Source organism: Aedes albopictus, chromosome 1, assembly GCF_035046485.1.
Source record: "Aedes albopictus strain Foshan chromosome 1, AalbF5, whole genome shotgun sequence".
In the NCBI taxonomy this organism is placed as follows: Eukaryota; Metazoa; Arthropoda; class Insecta; order Diptera; family Culicidae; genus Aedes; species Aedes albopictus.
The window spans coordinates 177,550,142-177,570,698 of record NC_085136.1 but is presented as its reverse complement, the minus strand read 5'-3'; the positions used below and the strand labels follow the sequence as shown (position 1 = coordinate 177,570,698).

Sequence of the window (20,557 nt, the reverse complement as noted above, 5' to 3'; positions counted from 1 at the left end):
GCTGAAGCAAATTTATGATGCAAAACTGTGCATTCAAATCAAAATTGCGGGGAAACGCCAAGAGTTAGGAGTTTGGTGTCAAAGAACGAATTGTAGGGCATTTCAAGGCGCTCAACTTTGTCTAAGGAAAAAAATAAGTTATTTACGCATTTTTTAGAGTAAATCGACAAAAACAGTTGAAAATTCACTTACTTTTCACTTATTTGCTCTTAAAAAGTGAGTAAGTAACAAAAACTTGCATGTTCGAAGATGACGTTCAATAGCAAATTTCATAATCTTTTTATTTATTCACTTATTTACTTATATACTTATTTTTTTCTTATTTTTTTTATTTATTTGTTTGTTTATTTATTTATTTATTTAGTTATTTAGTTATTTAGTTATTTAGTTATTTAGTTATTTAGTTATTTAGTTATTTAGTTATTTAGTTATTTAGTTATTTAGTTATTTAGTTATTTAGTTATTTAGTTATTTAGTTATTTAGTTATTTAGTTATTTAGTTATTTAGTTATTTAGTTATTTAGTTATTTAGTTATTTAGTTATTTAGTTATTTAGTTATTTAGTTATTTAGTTATTTAGTTATTTAGTTATTTAGTTATTTAGTTATTTAGTTATTTAGTTATTTAGTTATTAAGTTATTCAGTTATTTAGTTATTTAGTTATTTAGTTATTTAGTTATTTAGTTATTTAGTTATTTAGTTATTTAGTTATTTAGTTATTTAGTTATTTAGTTATTTAGTTATTTAGTTATTTAGTTATTTAGTTATTTAGTTATTTAGTTATTTAGTTATTTAGTTATTTAGTTATTTAGTTATTTAGTTATTTAGTTATTTAGTTATTTAGTTATTTAGTTATTTAGTTATTTAGTTATTTAGTTATTTAGTTATTTAGTTATTTAGTTATTTAGTTATTTAGTTATTTAGTTATTTAGTTATTTAGTTATTTAGTTATTTAGTTATTTAGTTATTTAGTTATTTAGTTATTTAGTTATTTAGTTATTTAGTTATTCAGTTATTTAGTTATTCAGTTATTTAGTTATTTAGTTGTTTAGTTATTTAGTTATTTAGTTATTTAGTTATTTAGTTATTTAGTTATTTAGTTATTTAGTTATTTAGTTATTTAGTTATTTAGTTATTTAGTTATTTAGTTATTTAGTTATTTAGTTATTTAGTTATTTAGTTATTTAGTTATTTAGTTATTTAGTTATTTAGTTATTTAGTTATTTAGTTATTTAGTTATTTAGTTATTTAGTTATTTAGTTATTTAGTTATTTAGTTATTTAGTTATTTAGTTATTTAGTTATTTAGTTATTTAGTTATTTAGTTATTTAGTTATTTAGTTATTTAGTTATTTAGTTATCTAGTTATTTAGTTATTTAGTTATTTAGTTATTTAGTTATTTAGTTATTTAGTTATTTAGTTATTTAGTTATTTAGTTATTTAGTTATTTAGTTATTTAGTTATTTAGTTATTTAGTTATTTAGTTATTTAGTTATTTAGTTATTTAGTTATTTAGTTATTTAGTTATTTAGTTATTTAGTTATTTAGTTATTTAGTTATTTAGTTATTTAGTTATTTAGTTATTTAGTTATTTAGTTATTTAGTTATTTAGTTATTTAGTTATTTAGTTATTTAGTTATTTAGTTATTTAGTTATTTAGTTATTTAGTTATTTAGTTATTTAGTTATTCAGTTATTTAGTTATTCAGTTATTTAGTTATTTAGTTATTTAGTTATTTAGTTATTTAGTTATTTAGTTATTTAGTTATTTAGTTATTTAGTTATTTAGTTATTTAGTTATTTAGTTATTTAGTTATTTAGTTATTTAGTTATTTGGTTATTTAGTTATTTAGTTATTTAGTTATTTAGTTAGTTTTTCTTGGAGTTCCTCCAGGAATTCTTCTAGGAGTTCCTCCGGGAATTTCTCTAGGCTCTCTTCTGATACTTTCTCAAGGAGTTCCTCCAGGAAATTCCTCTATGAGTTCTTCCGCAAATAGCTCTACGAGTTCCAAAGAGATTGCTTTCTAGGTGTTCTTCCGGAATCATCTTCGGGGAGTTCTCCCGGGAATTTCTCTAGGTGGTTCTCCGCGATTTCCTCTAAAAGTTTCAATGGCATTTTTCTAGGAGTTCCTGCAGAAATTCCTAGAGGAGTTCTCCCGGGATTTCCTATAGGAGTTCTTCCAGGAACAGAGAGGAGTTCTCCTGGGAATTCCTATAGGAGTTCTTCCAGGAAATTCTCTAGCAGTTCCTCCGAGAATTCCTGGAGGAGTTCCTCCGGAATTTCTTCTAGACGTTCATCCGAAAATTCTTTTTGAAAGTTCTTCCAAGAATTCTCCAGTTCCTCCAGGAATTACTCTAGGAGTTTCAATGGGATTTCTCAGACCTTCGGAAAATTCTCTAGGAGTCCCTTTGGGTAATCTATTAGAAATGTCTTTGAGAATTCCTGAAGGAGTTCCACCCAAGGTTCCTCCGGAAATTCCTCTTAGAGTTCTTCCAGAAGTTCTTCTAAGAGTAGTGTTCCTCCGGAAATTAATCCAGGAGTTTCTCCGCTGGAAATGCCTCTAGGAATTCCTCCAGAAATACATTTAGGGATACCCCCAGGAATTTCGCTAAGAGTTCCTCCGGGATTTCCTTGAGGAGTTTCTCCGGGAATTCCTCGACGAGTTTCTCCGGAAATTCCTCTAGGAGTACCAAAAGGATTTTTTCCTGTTATTCTTCTAGGAATTTATCCGGGAAACTCTCTAGGAATTCTTCCGGGAATTTTACTATGAGTTCCTCCGGAAATTTCTGTAGGGGTTTCTTCTTCTTTTTGGCGTAACGTCCTCACTGGGACAAAGCCTGCTTCTCAAGTGTTCTATGAGCACTTCCACAGTTATTAACTGAGAGCTTCCTCTGCCAATGACCATTTTGCATGTGTATATCGTGTGGCAGGCACGAAGATACTCTATGCCCAAGGAAGTCAAGGAAATTTCCTTTACGGAAAGATCCTGGACCGACCAGGAATCGAACCCATCACCCTCAGCATGGTCATGCTGAATACCCGTGCGTTTACAGCCTCGGCTATATGGGCCCTTATTGAATTTTTCAAGGAGTTTCTTTAGCAAACTCTCTGGAAGTTCCTCCAAGTTCAATTATTCTATGAGTTCCTCTCAAAATTCCTTTTCAAGTTTCTCCCGAAATTCATTTTGGAGTTGCTCCACTCCAATTCCTCTAGGAGTACCTCCAAAAGTTTCTCTTGGAGTGCCTCCAGGAATTCTTTTTTTTCTAGGAATTTCCTCCGAGAAATACTTTCGGAGTTTCTCCAATAATTTTTCAGGAGTTCCTCTGGGAATCGCCGTAGTTCCTCCGGAAATCACTCTACGGGTTGCAATGGGATTTCTTTCTAGGAGTTCCTCTGGGAATTCCTCGAGCAGTTCCTCCGGGAATTCCTCTGGAAGTTCCTTTATGAGTACCTCCAATTATTCTCCAGGAGTTCCTCCGAGAATTCCTCTAGGAGTTCCTCCGAAAATTGCTCTAGGAGATTCAATGGGATTTCTTAGATTCTACGAAAAATCCTTCAGAAGTTCGTTTGGGTATTCTATTAGGAGAATTTGAGAAGTCGATAATTCCTCAAGAGTTCCTCCGGGAATTCCTCTAGGAGTATGTTCAGGAATTTCTTTACGAGTTCTTCCAGGAATTCCTCTTGAAGTTTCAAAAATATTTTTTTTATGAGTTCCTCCATGATTTCCCCGAGGACATAAGAATTTTTTCCTACAAGCTTCAAAAATCCTCAAATAACTTTGGCTTACCCAGATGAGGACAAGGAATTCCTAGTGTTTCTAAAAGTCGAAGATTCTACATAGATTCTTCAAAAATTCTTGAATTACTTTAGCAGACCAAGATGTGGACAAGGAGTTCCTTGTATTTCTTAGCCAAGAATTTTACAAGGATTCTTTAAACATCTTCGAACTACATTGGGGAATCCAGATGTGGATAAGGAATTTCTAGTATGTATTTCTTAAAATCAAGAATTTAACATAGATTCTTCAAAAATCCTTGAACCACTTTAGCGGACCCAGATGTGGGCAAGCAATTTCTAGTATTACAAAAAAATAAGGAATTTTCTCGGGACTCAAATAGCTTCCACTGACCCAGATGGGGACAAGGAAATCCTAGTATTTCTAAGAATCAAGAGTATTGCTTAAATTCCTTGTAAACCCTCGAACTACCTGATATTTTAAGAAATAAAGAATTTCTCCTAGACACTTAGAAAATCCTGAAAAAACCTTAGCGAACCCAGATGTGCACAAGGAGTTCCTAGTATTTCTCAAAGTCTAGAATTTCGCATAGATTCTTCAAAAATTCTCGAACTACCTTAGCGGACCTAGCTATAGACAACAAATACAATCAGATATCATATTAGACGCTGCCAACTTTACGCCCACCGCGTTTTGCAAGCTGTTTTCTAACCAATTTAGTTTATATTTTGTTTGTGATTAGTCAATAGAAAGCAATAACTGCACTAAAAAAATCAGGTGGATTAGATGCAAGACCGCTGAGAAATTGCGGTTGGCGTAAGCGACTGTAGTTGGTATTTCTAAAAGTCAAGAATTATTCCCAGACTCTTGGGAAATTCCTCAAATAACCTTAGCGGACCCAGATATGGGCAAGGAATTCCTAGTCTTTCTAAAAGTCTAGGTGGTCTAGAATGGTGGTCAGTCCCCCTTCGAGCCCGAGTTCGAGTCATAAAATGTTCGTTAGGGAAATGTTCTCTACATTCGTGTGCTCCGTGTATGTTCGTGACTACCAACGATATACAAGAGCAGCTTGATCATTGGCAGAGAAATGTCAAAGTTTATTACTATGGATGAAAAGACAATTACACCGTCTTCGACCTTGCGGCCTCTACAGACTGAAAACAGTACAAACATTCGACAACGGACAACACATATAACACCCAGTGGCCCAGTGGGGAATTTTCCGTTTGACGAAAAGTTTTCCCCGACTGGAGCGGGAATCGAACCCACACTCCGAGGCTGACGAGACACCTAAACGACTGACGCCGCTAACCGCTCGGCCACGCAGCCCACAGGATGAGTTCTTGGACTTATGCACGTTTTCACTAATTAGACGTTGGAGCATCCCCCCGTTTTTCTTTTATTTATTAACACAACAGCAATGAAACAGAAGAATTGAAACAGTATTTCACTGTCATTTGTTACAAATTTAATAAAATAAAATGACTCACTTGAAGTGCAAATTTTCGGTAATACCAATCCGTGTGGTCAAATTATGAAATTGTGTTGGCAATGTTTTGGGACTGGTCCTTACCTGCCTTCCGATGTGGACTGTATTGGGCTGTCTTGTGTAGACTCCTGGGCTTGTGGTGGCGGTCACGCTCAACGGTTGACTTAAACCGATGACGGGTGGGTTACTTGGCGATATTGGAGTAGTTTTCGAGTTTATTACAAATACAACACAACATTCACAATCTTTCACCATTTATTCTATGCTCATTACACATTCTTCACTGGTAAAACATTTATTAGCACACAAACTTAACTCAACGTACATATGTACAGATGGGTAAATTATTGGTTAAATTGGGAAAAAATCCACAGCTCAGGTGAGATTTGAACTCACGACCCTTATTCGCTAGACAAGTGCTTTACCAACTAAGCTACCGAGCCAATTAATGACCCGGCAACTTAGTTGTCATAAGGTTCAATTCTAATCTCATCGATCTATATCATCTTCCCCTAAACCGCAAATATAACCATCTCTGTTGTACATATGTACGAAGAGCGAAAGCGATTTATTTATTGTTTGAAACTGTTTGCCTATCGTACAGGCAACGCTTCCTCAACCACTTGTAGAGGAAGAACAATGCTACCTGGAAGGCGATCAAACGCGTCGTTCGCATTCTATTTGATACGACGGATAACTACGTAGAGGTAGATGCTCGAAAACGACTCACTTGAAGTGCAAATTTTCGGTAATTCTTCATTACACCAACGAACCTAACCTCAAAATGACTGACAATTCTCACGTCATTTTGACAGATGTAACATGAGCATGAAAAGGACGGCAACAATATCGATAAAGTAGAATATATGATCCGTCTTTTTCGTGCATGTGTGTGGTCTGTCAAAATGACGTGAGAATTGTCAAACATTTTCATGGCTAGCTTTGTTGGTGTAATGAAGAATACCAATCCGTGTGGTCAAATTATGAAATTCAAATAACTCAACGTACATATGTACAGATGGGTAAATTACACAGCGTAACAAAAAATAACTTTTTGTCTGTCTCAAGAGCAAACTTATGTGTCTCAGAAGGATTTTGGGCCGCTGAATCCAAATCCGGGCTCAGATTTGCTCTAACACGTCACAATTTTGAGCTATACCTCAATTTATAGGGCAAAATATGCGATTTTGGGCTTTTTTGACTGCAAGCCATTAAGCTTGGAAAATTTTTTTTTAAGCAATCAAAAGGTTAACTGGTCAATTAACATCTAAACTAACGACTCATGCAAAATATTTCGTTTTACCAAATTGAATTTGATAGTTTCAAGCGATTTATGTTAGGTACGATATTTCCCATACAAGTCACCCTCCAAAAGTTGCATGCAAGTTTTCATACTAACATAAAATGCTTAAATCTATCAAACTTGATTAGGTAAAACGAAATATTTTGCATGAGTCGTTAATTTAGATGTTAATTGACCAATTAACCTTTTGATTGTTTAAAAAAAATATTTCCAAGCTTAATGGCTTGCAGTCAAAAAAGCCCAAAATCGCATATTTTGCCCTAAAGATTGAGGTATAGCTCAAAATTGTGACGTGTTAGAACAAATCTGAGCCCGGATTCAGATTCAGCGGCCCAAAAACCTTCGGAGACACATAAGTTTGCTCTTGAGACAAAAAAATGTTGCGCTGTGTAACCAATAACACAGCGCAACAAAAATCCACAGCGGGAAAAAATCCACAGCTCAGGTGAGATTTGAACTCACGACCCTTATTCGCTAGACAAGTGCTTTACCAACTAAGCTACCGAGCCAATTAATGACCCGGCAACTTAGTTGTCATAAGGTTCAATTCTAATCTCATCGATCTATATCATCTTCCCCTAAACCGCAAATATAACCATCTCTGTTGTACATATGTACGAAGAGCGAAAGCGATTTATTTATTGTTTGAAACTGTTTGCCTATCGTACAGGCAACGCTTCCTCAACCACTTGTAGAGGAAGAACAATGCTACCTGGAAGGCGATCAAACGCGTCGTTCGCATTCTATTTAATACGACGGATAACTACGTAGAGGTAGATGCTCGAAAACGACTCACTTGAAGTGCAAATGTTCGGTAATACCAATCCATGTGGTCAAATTATGAAATTCAAATAACTCAACGTACATATGTACAGATGGGTAAATTATTGGTTAAATTGGGAAAAAATCCACAGCTCAGATGAGATTTGAACTCACGACCCTTATTCGCTAGACAAGTGCTTTACCAACTAAGCTACCGAGCCAATTAATGACCCGGCAACTTAGTTGTCATAAGGTTCAATTCTAATCTCATCGATCTATATCATCTTCCCCTAAACCGCAAATACAACCATCTCTGTTGTACATATGTACGAAGAGCGAAAGCGATTTATTTATTGTTTGAAACTGTTTGCCTATCGTACAGGCAACGCTTCCTCAACCACTTGTAGAGGAAGAACAATGCTACCTGGAAGGCGATCAAACGCGTCGTTCGCATTCTATTTGATACGACGGATAACTACGTAGAGGTAGAATTCCTCCAAGGATTGTAACAGGGATTATTCCATGAATTCCTCCAGAGACTCCTGCAGAGTTAGCTCCAGGGTCTGCTTCAAGATTTTTTCCTGGAATTACAAATGTTCTTCCACGCATTATTCCAAAGATTCCTAAAAAAATCCTCTAGGAATTATGTTATCTATTTCGCCAGAGGCTCTTCTAGGAATTTCACCAGGGATTTTTTTTTCAGGGATTCCTCCATGGATTTCTCCAGAGATTCGTCCAGGGATTCCTCCAAGCATTTCGCCAGAGATTCGTCCAGGGATTCCTTCTAATATTTTTCTAGGGAAATTTTCAGACATTCCTTCTGAGTTTCCTTCAGAAGTTTTTTCAGGGATTCTTCCAGAAAGTGCTTTAGAGATTACTAGATTACTTCGGTTATTCCTCCAGAAGAGATTCTTCCAGGAATTCCTTCAAAGAGTCCTCCAGAGTTTCCTCCAGAGATAACTCAAAGAACTTCTCTTGGTATTTCTCCAGGAATTATTTCAGGGATAACTGTGGAAATATGATTTGGAGAAATTCCTCATTGAATCCCTGGAGGAATTCCTAGAAGATTTCCTTGAGAGATCCATGGAAAAATTAGTGAAGGATCCTTGATGGAGGAATTTCCGTAGAAATCTGGAGAAATTCTAAGAGAAATTCCCATAGCAATCGTCAAAGAATTCCTGAGTGAACTCCTGAAGTAACCCCTAGGAGAGTTGCTGGAGAAATCATTTAAGGAATTTTCAGAAGAATGCTTGGAAGAGTTACTGACAAAATCTCTGGAGCAATCTCTGGACGAATACCTCGAAGTATCACTGTAGAAATTGATGTAGGAATTGCTGAAAAATCACTGTTAAATTTCTGGGGCAATCCTTGCAGGAGCCTTTAGAGAAATTTTCAATGGATTCCTGGGAAGGGAATTTCTTGAAAAATTCGTGCAGGTATTCCTGGAGGAATCTCTTGTACTCACTGGAGGAATCCTCGAAGGAATTCCTGGAAGAGTTCCTAGAGGCATTCCTGGAGGAACTTTAAGGGGAATTCTGGAAGTATCCCTAGAAAAATCTCCAAAGAAATTACTAGAGGAATGCTTGGAGGAATTCCTTAGAGGCATTCCTGAAAGAGCTTTTAGACTATTTATGGAGGAATATGTAGACGTATTTTCGGAGGAAATTCTGCAGGAATTCCTGGAAAAAAATCTGCAGGAATTCCTGGAGAGGAAATTCTGCAGGAATTAAAAGAACAATTTCTGCAGGAATTCCTGTTGTAATTTCTGTAGACATTGCTCCTTTGGAGTTCTTCGGAGTTTTCTCTAGGGATTATGTAAAGAATCCCTGTAGGAATTTCTGTGTAATCACTGGCGAAATGCCTGGAGAAACCCTTGAAGGAATACCTGGAGAATTCCCCGGAATTCTTAGAAGAATCCATGGAGGAATCGGTGGAGGAAACCCAGATGGTATTCCTGGAGAAATTCGTGAAGAAAGCCTTGGGAGAATTTGTGGAGGAAACTTTGGAATTCCTGTTGGAATTCCTAAAGGAATCTCAGGAGGCATCCTTGGTGTAATTTCTGGAGGAATCCCTGGACGAATTATTCGAAAAACTCGTGAGGAAATCTCTGGACGAATTACTGGAGAAACTCCTAAAGATATGAATCAAGGAATCTAGGGAGGAAACTTGGAGAAATCTCTGGAGCACTTTCTGTAGGAATCCCTGAAGAAATTCTTGAAGAAATTACTGGAGGAATTTGTAAACGAAACTTTGGAGGAATTTCTGGAGGAATCCCAGGAGAAGTGTACTGTACTTCGCGAACATTAATGGAGAAGGCGCACGGGTCTGTCATCAGGACACGATGTATACACTTTGCTTGTTGGACATTGAATGAATGATTTTTATTAGTTAGAAAAGTTACACATTACCTGAGGAAAGAATAAAGCATGTTCACACGAATTAACGCTGCGTGGTCAATTCGAGCCGCGCATGGGGTGTTAGATGACATCGGCCGGTCAGGTAACCAAAAGTCGGCACGTTGTCGTTAAGCTAAGCATAATTCATTATTTCTCGTGGGAAATAATAAATTTGCGATGCAGAAAAAGATGTTGTGGAAAATTCCACTACACCTTCCCCCTAAAAGAAAATTATGGTATACAATAATAAATTTTCCGTTTATGCTTTGTTCTTACCTTTACAAATAATTTTCAGTATACAAATCATTTTTGTTTTGAGGGCTCTCTTCCCCTTTTTTTTAAGGAACGATAATTTTGAGTGTAATAAACAATGTATTTGTTGTCATTATCTTTTTTGTTCTAAAGGTTTAAATTTCGTAAGGCGCGTTTTATGAACTTGAAGTTTTTGTTGATTATTCTGGTTAAAGATTACTGCATTACAGTCCATTAGTTCTTTTATTGTGAATGGTCCGGAGTTCACTGCATCTAGTTTTTGTCTATTTTCATTTCTTAGATAAACTGTATCGCCAATTTGTAAATCTGTATTTTCAATTTTAGCGTTGAGTTGTGTAGTTCTTTTTGTTTTTGCTCGTACAATTGCTTCACGTATTCTTAAATGTGTGGTTTGAAGTTTGAATTTCAATTCTTTCTCATAAGCTTCGTAGTTATACAAAGGATCTGGTTTAATACAATAAGCTATATCAAATAAATTGCATGTTTTTCCAAATACTAATTGAAATGGCGTATATCCATTAGGCCTGTCCAGCTTTTCAAAAATGTTCTCTGATTCTCAAGTCCACCCCCATATTTTGATTGACATCCTAAAAGAAGTAACTGGTCAAAATTTCAGCCAAATCCATTAAAATTAAGAGGTGCATCAAATCAATTTTGTGTTTTTCGACTATTTTTGAACTTCAAAAAATCATAACTACACTAAAACATGTCAAAACTTAATTCTTTCGGCAGAAATTGAAAGCTATACTTGTTTGCTACAACTTCTTCGAACAACGTGTGCCAATAAAATTGAAGAAAACATGTGTAATTATCACATTTGTAATCAGAAAAACCTTAAAAAGTTGATTTTTTGATAGATTTTGTTCTGGAATACCCTAATATACGTAATAAGTTGGATTTTTCAAGACGGCATCATATTCTCCAATGTTTTTTGGTTATTTGCTTCTTTGGCACCAATGCTGTAGGAGTTGAGCAAAAATTACTAAAATTCGTGAAAGTCAAATGTGGCCTAAAAACTTGCTTTTTGGAGGCAATGGTCCAACTGTATCAATTGAAAGTATATCAAATGATTTTGTAGGGGTAGTAGTTTGAACAAATTTTGTTTGAACTTGAGAATAATGTTTGTTTGTTTTACATAGTGTGCATGCTTTTACATACTCAGCTATGCGTTTTTTCATGTGGGGCCATGAGTATAACGGTCTAAGCTTTCTGTACAATCGATTTGTACCTAAATGTCCTCCGATAGGAGTTTCATGATGTAGATTAAGAATTCTCAATATATCATCTTCATGTGTCACTAGTTTTGGTCTTTCGTATATCAATATGGTGGCATCCCTAAGGATGTTATTACCAATGCACAATGGTCCCAGGTCCGAATCTAGCTAGACAAAATTATTTACGGCGAAACTATTGATTTTAGCTATATGGTGTCTTTGGGAAAGTTTTTCCAAAATTTGTGTCCTATTTAGTCAATAAATTGAAATTAGGGTGGTCCAAATGGTTTAAAAGATTTGTATATCAACTTTTTTGTTTTTCCAAATACACCTATACAATGTTCTACAAAGTTTTAGAACAATTAATTTGGAGCAACTTTGCCGAAGAAACCAACCTCCTAACTATTACGGTTGACGAGTTATGATTTTTTGAAGCTTGGATGTTAGGGTGGATCTTAAAAAATCAGTTTTTTGCTTATAACTTTTCATAGGGACATTTCTCGCAAAAACGTTGTTCCGAGCACTTTTAGATCTTTTGATTTTACACTTTTTCTCCGAAGAGGGCAATGTTATATCTCTTGAAATAAGAAAGTTATGCAAGATTTTCTCTTAAAAAATCGCTTTTCTTACATGTAAATATTTCAGAATGGCGCAAACCGATTTTCAATCTTTTAAATCCATTCAAAAGATCTCACTTTCATTGTTCGATGGTGAAAAAATAAAAGAAGTGTTTTTTGTTTAAAGCGCTTAATTAATTTTTGAAAATATGTCATTTTTCATCAAAAAATGGCCATAACTTCAAGAATATACAAAATACAGGTATGATGTCTTCGGCAAAAAGGTGCGCAATTGAATGCTTTAAAATTGTCTAGAACTAAGTTTTTTTGAAGAATCAACACATAAAAACATATTTAAAAAAAATTGGATTTTTAACTAAAAAATAAACACTATCAACGTTTCAAAGAACCTTCTGTCAATGCTACCCTAATGAAAGGTTCCATACTTTTCTTTCTATGTTGGATTTCTAAAAACAATCGATTAGTATGCATATACTTAATATTTTGGTTTATTGAGCTTAGAACAAATAAAAATTAAAACTACATATCTTTTCAATTCAATTCAAAATAACAAGTTCTTGAGCTTTGGCTGGAAGAGAGTTTAAAGGAGAATCGCTGCTTTTCCTATTCATCAAGGAAATCACTGGATCGGATGTTAGAAGCAAACGTTGGAAGACGTCTTCGATGTTTGCCGTTCTGCTGAATTTCCTGGAGTGGAATTCTCGGAACTTTCTGATAGACTTGTTCCGGGTCTCCAGTGCTTCCTCGCTCAACATTCCAACAGGAACAGTACTGTGCTTCGCGATGGCACCGCCGTGGACCAAAATTTTGTGGAGAGTTGGAGACAGCGGATACCAACCATATAGGCTAGAATAAATTATTATTATTATCCAATTCCATTATTATTAGTTTTATTATTATTATATGTCAAACTACATCTTACCTGATATAAAGTTTCCTAGTCGTTTCCAAGTAGTTTTGGAATACTTCCACGTTGATATCACTCTTACAGTTGATAATAACTAGAATGATGTACATTCTCTCCAGTAGATCTTCATTCAACCCCGTAATTTCGCAGATTGTACGCCATTCTTTGAAGAACTTTCGTGAGGTATTACCATCATTGCTGTTGCCACCGCTCGGTAACGGTTCGCTAATTCTGAGCCCTAGTCTTCGTTTTATTTCGGCTCGAATGGTGGCTTCTCGTTGACGGACAGCTTCGTTAGACTTCGCTACGCGCCATGTCGGTTTTTCCATTTCTAGTCGATATGCTACCTTAAGAAACAGTTCCATTGTAGATCAAAGTAGACTAGATCAAAGTAGCCTAGTTCAAAGAAGCCTAGTCAGCAGAGCATGATTTTCTGCATGCATGCTGTTGAATTTTGGTTAGTGCGTTATCGTTCCACAGAAAAAAGCAAGATGTCAGTTGGTAAGTTACAGAATTTCTCAACTTTTGAAGTAGATTCCCTAACTAAATTTTCCACCAGGTCTTAAAGTCGCCTTCCATGAATTGGCTGAACAATTCATTACCGATAGTTCTACAACATCCTTGTGTCAGTACGTTATTGACAAGTTCCAGGGCAAAACAATTGATACTGCAGAACTTCAAAAGAAAATTAGCTTTTTCGCACTCAAATTCACAACAGCATGGAAAAAGAGCAACCGGAAAAGAGCGTTTCTTTGAGCGCAACAAAATTTGGTTGAGTGGGTTTGAAACTTTCAAAGAACTTCCGATGTCGAACACCAAGAGAGGGCGTCCGCGTAAATCATTTGAAACCTCAAGCACAAAATCGAAGCAGCGAAAAGTTCATGATATCAGCGTCGAAGTTCCGTATCAGGAGTTGATGTTTGCAGCGGCAACAAGAGCCACAAGTTCCGGACATAGAGATGCGGCAAAGATCATCAAAAATATTTCTGAATTTCCAGAAACCGCCACTAGCTTGAAGCAATCTATGAAGTCTTGTGATGCCGGAGTGGAGCAGTATTCACCGACTGAAGCTTTGGCATTCATTTGTAAGAACGGATTTTCCAAGAGTCAATACAATGACATTCGTGCATCGGATTTGAAGAAAGGGTGTGATTTGTATCCGTCCTACAATCGGGTTTTGGAGGAAAAGAAGCTGACGTATCCTGAAGGTAATTTCTATTTCATTAGATAGGGCCCATTCATACACTATAAAGGCATCACAAAACATCTTTTCTATTATCTAACATGATCGAAATGAATCTATGTTGCTTATGGACAGATAATTATGGGAATGCAAAAATAGTCATGAGATATTCATAATTTTCAGGTATTACGATAAAACCATCAGCAGCCGAAGTTCCCCTCCAATCCCTAGTTGACCACACAAACAAACGCTTAATAGAAAGCCATAGAAGTATTCTTGCTGGTTCGGCTTGTAATACGTTTGAGATTAACTATAAGTGGGGCTGCGATGGCAGTAGCAATCACTCTCGCTATAAGCAAAACTTTGTTGAAACGGATGAAGACGGTGAATTACGAGAGTACAATGATTCACACATATTTTCGATGGCTCTTGTTCCTCTCCAATTAATTGGAAGAATCTCAGAGCACGAACGAGATATTTTTTGGAAAAATGATCTACCTTCTTCCGTTTCGTTGTGCAGACCGATCAAGCTAATTTTTTTGAAGGAATCTGCTCAGCTAACGCGAAATGAAGTTGAGAAAGTGCGAGATCAAATAAAAAATCTGAGGCCAACTGAAATTCTTCAAGACGGTCGGACAATTACTGTATATTCTTCGTTAATTCTAAGTATGATGGATACTAAGGTAGTAAACGACCTCACAGAAACAAACTCGCAATCCTGCTCATTTTGTGGGAAAAGCGGAAAGAATCTGAATGACGCAACCAACGATCTGAACGAGACCAACGCTGAAAAGTTCTCTCGTGGATTCTCCCCTCTCCATTGCTATATTCGGACAATGGAACTGTTTCTTAAGGTAGCATATCGACTAGAAATGGAAAAACCGACATGGCGCGTAGCGAAGTCTAACGAAGCTGTCCGTCAACGAGAAGCCACCATTCGAGCCGAAATAAAACGAAGACTAGGGCTCAGAATTAGCGAACCGTTACCGAGCGGTGGCAACAGCAATGATGGTAATACCTCACGAAAGTTCTTCAAAGAATGGCGTACAATCTGCGAAATTACGGGGTTGAATGAAGATCTACTGGAGAGAATGTACATCATTCTAGTTATTATCAACTGTAAGAGTGATATCAACGTGGAAGTATTCCAAAACTACTTGGAAACGACTAGGAAACTTTATATCAGGTAAGATGTAGTTTGACATATAATAATAATAAAACTAATAATAATGGAATTGGATAATAATAATAATTTATTCTAGCCTATATGGTTGGTATCCGCTGTCTCCAACTCTCCACAAAATTTTGGTCCACGGCGGTGCCATCGCGAAGCACAGTACTGTTCCTGTTGGAATGTTGAGCGAGGAAGCACTGGAGACCCGGAACAAGTCTATCAGAAAGTTCCGAGAATTCCACTCCAGGAAATTCAGCAGAACGGCAAACATCGAAGACGTCTTCCAACGTTTGCTTCTAACATCCGATCCAGTGATTTCCTTGATGAATAGGAAAAGCAGCGATTCTCCTTTAAACTCTCTTCCAGCCAAAGCTCAAGAACTTGTTATTTTGAATTGAATTGAAAAGATATGTAGTTTTAATTTTTATTTGTTCTAAGCTCAATAAACCAAAATATTAAGTATATGCATACTAATCGATTGTTTTTAGAAATCCAACATAGAAAGAAAAGTATGGAACCTTTCATTAGGGTAGCATTGACAGAAGGTTCTTTGAAACGTTGATAGTGTTTATTTTTTAGTTAAAAATCCAATTTTTTTTAAATATGTTTTTATGTGTTGATTCTTCAAAAAAACTTAGTTCTAGACAATTTTAAAGCATTCAATTGCGCACCTTTTTGCCGAAGACATCATACCTGTATTTTGTATATTCTTGAAGTTATGGCCATTTTTTGATGAAAAATGACATATTTTCAAAAATTAATTAAGCGCTTTAAACAAAAAACACTTCTTTTATTTTTTCACCATCGAACAATGAAAGTGAGATCTTTTGAATGGATTTAAAAGATTGAAAATCGGTTTGCGCCATTCTGAAATATTTACATGTAAGAAAAGCGATTTTTTAAGAGAAAATCTTGCATAACTTTCTTATTTCAAGAGATATAACATTGCCCTCTTCGGAGAAAAAGTGTAAAATCAAAAGATCTAAAAGTGCTCGGAACAACGTTTTTGCGAGAAATGTCCCTATGAAAAGTTATAAGCAAAAAACTGATTTTTTAAGGTCCACCCTAACATCCAAGCTTCAAAAAATCATAACTCGTCAACCGTAATAGTTAGGAGGTTGGTTTCTTCGGCAAAGTTGCTCCAAATTAATTGTTCTAAAACTTTGTAGAACATTGTATAGGTGTATTTGGAAAAACAAAAAAGTTGATATACAAATCTTTTAAACCATTTGGACCACCCTAATTTCAATTTATTGACTAAATAGGACACAAATTTTGGAAAAACTTTCCCAAAGACACCATATAGCTAAAATCAATAGTTTCGCCGTAAATAATTTTGTCTAGCTAGATTCGGACCTGGGACCATTGTGCAATGTCTTTAAATGAGTTTATATCAATATGTTGGAATATTGTATCGTTCTTTGCGATTGCTATCATTTTACTCAAAAATCCTTTTTGATTCTCATTTGTTTTATGGCTGGCCAGCCTTGTATTTGTGGATTTCTGGATTTTATTCTCCAATATTTTAAAAATTTGCTTCAAAGCTTCTTCCTTTTCATGTTCTGTTGTTAATTTGAGATCTAACGCTAGAGTTAGTCTCGGATTATAATTCTTCTTTGACAGCACCATCGATAGTTTTGATGACTGTGGATATTTAATGAATGATAGTTTAGATAGTTTGAAAGCATCTGAATTATTGAGCGCTTCATATACATGAAGTTGATCAGGCTTCTGCATCTGAGACTCATTAATTGGTTGGCTTGATATATTTCTTGTCATTGATCGTGTAATGACATACATCTGTTTTAACTCATCCATGTCAAGCGGGACGCGAGAAAATGCGTCTGCTACGATGTTTGATTTACCCTCTATATATTCAATGGAAAAATCATATTCTTCTAAATCTCATCTCATCCTAATGAGCTTTGATGATGGGTTCTTCATTGAAAAAAGGTAAATTAACGGACGGTGATCCGTTTTAATTACAAATTTTCGTCCATATAAGTACGGGCGAAAATATGAAACAGCCCAGTGAATTGCTGTTAATTCTTGTTCAATCGTTGATTTATGTGATTCGCCTTTTGTGAATGCTTTGCTGGCAAACGCAATTGGCTTCTCTACACCATCGTGTAATTGAGCAAGAACAGCACCACATGCAACTTTTGATGCATCAGTTGTTAATATGAACTGCTTTTGGAAGCCTGGAAATTGTAGAACGTTTGGTGATAATAAACTTTTTTTTAACATTTCAAAAGCGTTTTGGCACTCTGCGCTCCAAATAAATGTTTCATTTTTTCTTAGAAGTTTGTTTAATGGATTGCAAATATTAGCAAAGTTTGGAATGAACCGACGATAGTAGTTGCAGAAGGCAACAAATCGACGTGTTTCATCAGGGGTTTTTGGCACAGGATATTTTTCTATAATTGAATATTTTGCTTTATCTGGTTGTATCCCCTTGTTAGATATATGATGTCCTAAATAGGTTACATCACTTTTGAAGAAATGACATTTTGGCAGATTCAGTTTGAGATTATATTTTCTCAAGCATAAAAATACTTCACGGAGATTAGATAAATGATGATTTATCGAACAACCGATGACGATGATATCATCGATATATAAAAACGCACATTGAGGAGGAAGTCCGCATAGAGCGATCGACATCATCCTCTGAAAACTGTTTGGACTGATATTCAATCCAAACGGTAATCTATTAAACTCAAAGTGTCCTTTACTTGAAGAAAAAGCAGTAAATTTTTTGCTTGCATCTGTCAGCGGAATCTGATGAAATCCTGACATTAGGTCGAGCGTTGAAAAATATTTTGCTCGTCCCAACTGGTCGAGAATCTCATCGATTCTAGGTAATGGGAATTTATCTGGGGAAATGTTTTTATTTAGTTGGCGAAAATCTATAACCAACCGCCATTTTTTATCAGTTTCTGATTTTTTGGGTACTAATAATATAGGGTTGTTGTAGGGCGAAGTGGAAGGTTGAATTATACCATCGTTTAGCATTTTGTTGATTTGGTTATCTATTTCTTCTTTTTGAGACTCAGGGGTCCGATAATTTTTTATATATACTGGTCGTGAATCGTTGAGGCATATTTCTTGTTTATAGAAATTGTTCACGGATAAAACATCATTTTTAAGTGCGAAAATATCTTTGAACTCCTCACACAGTCGTTCAAGTTTTTCTTTAATTTTTGGATCAATCTTCGGATCCATATTTAATTCCTTCAATACTAGCTTACTACGTTCTTTAACTTTATTCCATGGTTTTTCTAATGAATTTATTTTATATTCATTTAAAGGAACCATTTTTGGTACAAACTTAGAACATATTTTTTTCGTTTCATTAGTAGTATTAATAATTTTCATATAAGCATTTTTATTACTTATAATACCATTTGCACAAAACACACCTGGCTGTATTTCTTCTGCAATGGTAACGTCGTCTACAATATTGTGTACATTGATTCGTCTTATCACCTCACATCGAGGTGGAATTATAAAATTACCTTCCAATTCATTGGTGATTGGTACTTGAATAACATTATTATTTATTTTAACAGACAATAAAAAGGAATCGTAATCTATGTTACACCTATATTTACAGAAAAAATCTCTTCCCAAAATCCCGTCTGTGGGAATTGGAAAGTTGTCCTCCACAATTTGGAAATTTTGTGGTAGTGGCGTATCATCTATTACTATATTTGTAATAGTATCACCTAAAGTAGATATTTTTCCACTTCCAATTCCTGTTATTTCACATTTATTATTTGGGAAATAAATTTGGGATGGTTTAATTTTATGTGCTTTGATGACTGAAATTTCAGATCCACAATCTACCATTAACGAGCACTGTGTACCAGATGCTTCAATCATCAAGCATACAAAGTTAGAAGCTGATACACTTATTGCGTACGCTCCCCGAACGGTTGTCCTAAAAAATGTTGTACATTATTTTGACCTTGAATCTGTGGAGCGACTAAAGGGTCTGCCTGTTGATGTACGTGCCCAGTTGAAATGACCCTGACCTGTTCATGTTGCTGTGGAGGAAACTCAGTAGCATAAAACACTCTTGAGCTACCATTTAACTGATTATTTGAGTTGTTTGGACCATAATTTCTGTAAAACTGATTTTGGCCATTACGAAAACCACCTCTGCGATGAAATCCTCTACCGCGGGAAGTGAATCTTCCGCGATTTCCATAGAAATTTGTTGGCCGGTTGTTTGGTGTCCTATATCCATAATTTTGTTGATAACCACGACCATTGTTGGGGTATCGGTGATTTTTCCTTTCATTAACATAAGCATGCAAAATTGATGCTGTAGATCCTTGGCTTGTTTGCTCATTTTCCACCATAACATTCAGGGCTTCTTGTACCGTGGTAAATTTGCCAACTTTTAACATTATTTTAGTTTCAGAATTGTGTGAATTTGAAATTAGCGTCTGTATCGCTTGCTTTTGGGCCAATTTCTTAGCTACATCTCCTGGAACTTGCTCTCGAATGTACGCTTGAGCAAGGTTTTCACAAAGATTTTCGACATCTTTTGAAAAATTTACCATATCATCAGTTTTCTTTAATTTTAAATTTTTCAAATTGGCTGCGGCTAAATCGCATGATCCGGTTTCGCTACAATTATCCTTAATTTTCTGGATAATTTCATCTAAAGTTGCAGGAGCTACAGAGAATAAATCTCTTGCTCTTCCTGTCAATTTCGTAAGTACCAATTGTATTGCACTCGCGTGGTTTGCCTCTGCCACTATCGTTTTAGTTAATTCCACCGCATCTATAAATGATTTTGATCCTGACGGCTTACCGTCGAATGCTGGAACCAACTGCGCTAGCTGCGCAGCAGTAGCAATATTGAAGGCCATTGCTGTGTTTGGAGCGATGGTCAAAGGCTGTGTAGAATTTGAACGTTTCTTATGTTTAGAATGATGATGAGGGGATTTGTGTAGATTCTTTCTTCTTGTGCCTAACAGCAACTGCGAACACAATACCGTAGTCTTAGCAACGCGTTTCAAACTGTGTCTACTGGACGAATTTAAATTATTTTGTATTTTGTTTTCAGCAATTTTTTGATTAACAATTTGTTGTATTTCGTAATTAAAGAGACGCGAGTTTTTACATATATTAGTAAAAACTGTTTCCTCCAAAATCGCACAATTTTCCTTTAAAAATGCTTCTATTTCGTTGTACAACGCAGTGCTTATGTCAAGTTTTGCTTGCAAGGTTTTGTCAGAAATTTTATTATGTATGGATTTTTTCAAGTTTGAATGAAGTTTTTTTAACTTTTCGAACTGATTCATTGATAATATTATTCAAATTATAAGAAACTGACGATTGCTTTTCAAATTATTAGAAAGGAAAATCCATTACCTGAATGTAAACTTGAATGGTATCACAACGCACAATTTTTAAATTTTTGAACTATTTCATTTATAATGGTACTTAGCTTTACTGTCAGCTGGAACGGCATCCCGTGGTGCATGAGCTGCAAACAACTATCATCCAAGTTGCCATTTGTGCCCCC

The 20,557-nt window shown here is 35.4% G+C and overlaps 2 protein-coding genes across 2 annotated transcripts; one reads left to right on the top strand and one right to left on the bottom strand.

The window, feature by feature from the left end:
* Positions 1–11,920: 11,920 nt before the first annotated feature.
* On the bottom strand, positions 11,921–13,007 carry LOC134285318 (uncharacterized). The gene is made up of 2 exons (XM_062845888.1): positions 12,674–13,007; positions 11,921–12,597 (listed from the first exon to the last, which is right to left on the bottom strand). Exons 1-2 carry the CDS (start codon positions 12,985–12,987, stop codon positions 12,288–12,290), a joined length of 624 nt encoding a protein of 207 aa, XP_062701872.1. The 5' UTR covers positions 12,988–13,007; the 3' UTR covers positions 11,921–12,287.
* Positions 13,008–13,017: 10 nt separating this feature from the next.
* LOC134285317 (uncharacterized) lies at positions 13,018–19,564 on the top strand. Its single transcript, XM_062845887.1, has 2 exons — positions 13,018–15,027; positions 15,104–19,564. Exons 1-2 carry the CDS (start codon positions 14,264–14,266, stop codon positions 15,411–15,413), a joined length of 1,074 nt encoding a protein of 357 aa, XP_062701871.1. The 5' UTR covers positions 13,018–14,263; the 3' UTR covers positions 15,414–19,564.
* Positions 19,565–20,557: the final 993 nt, after the last annotated feature.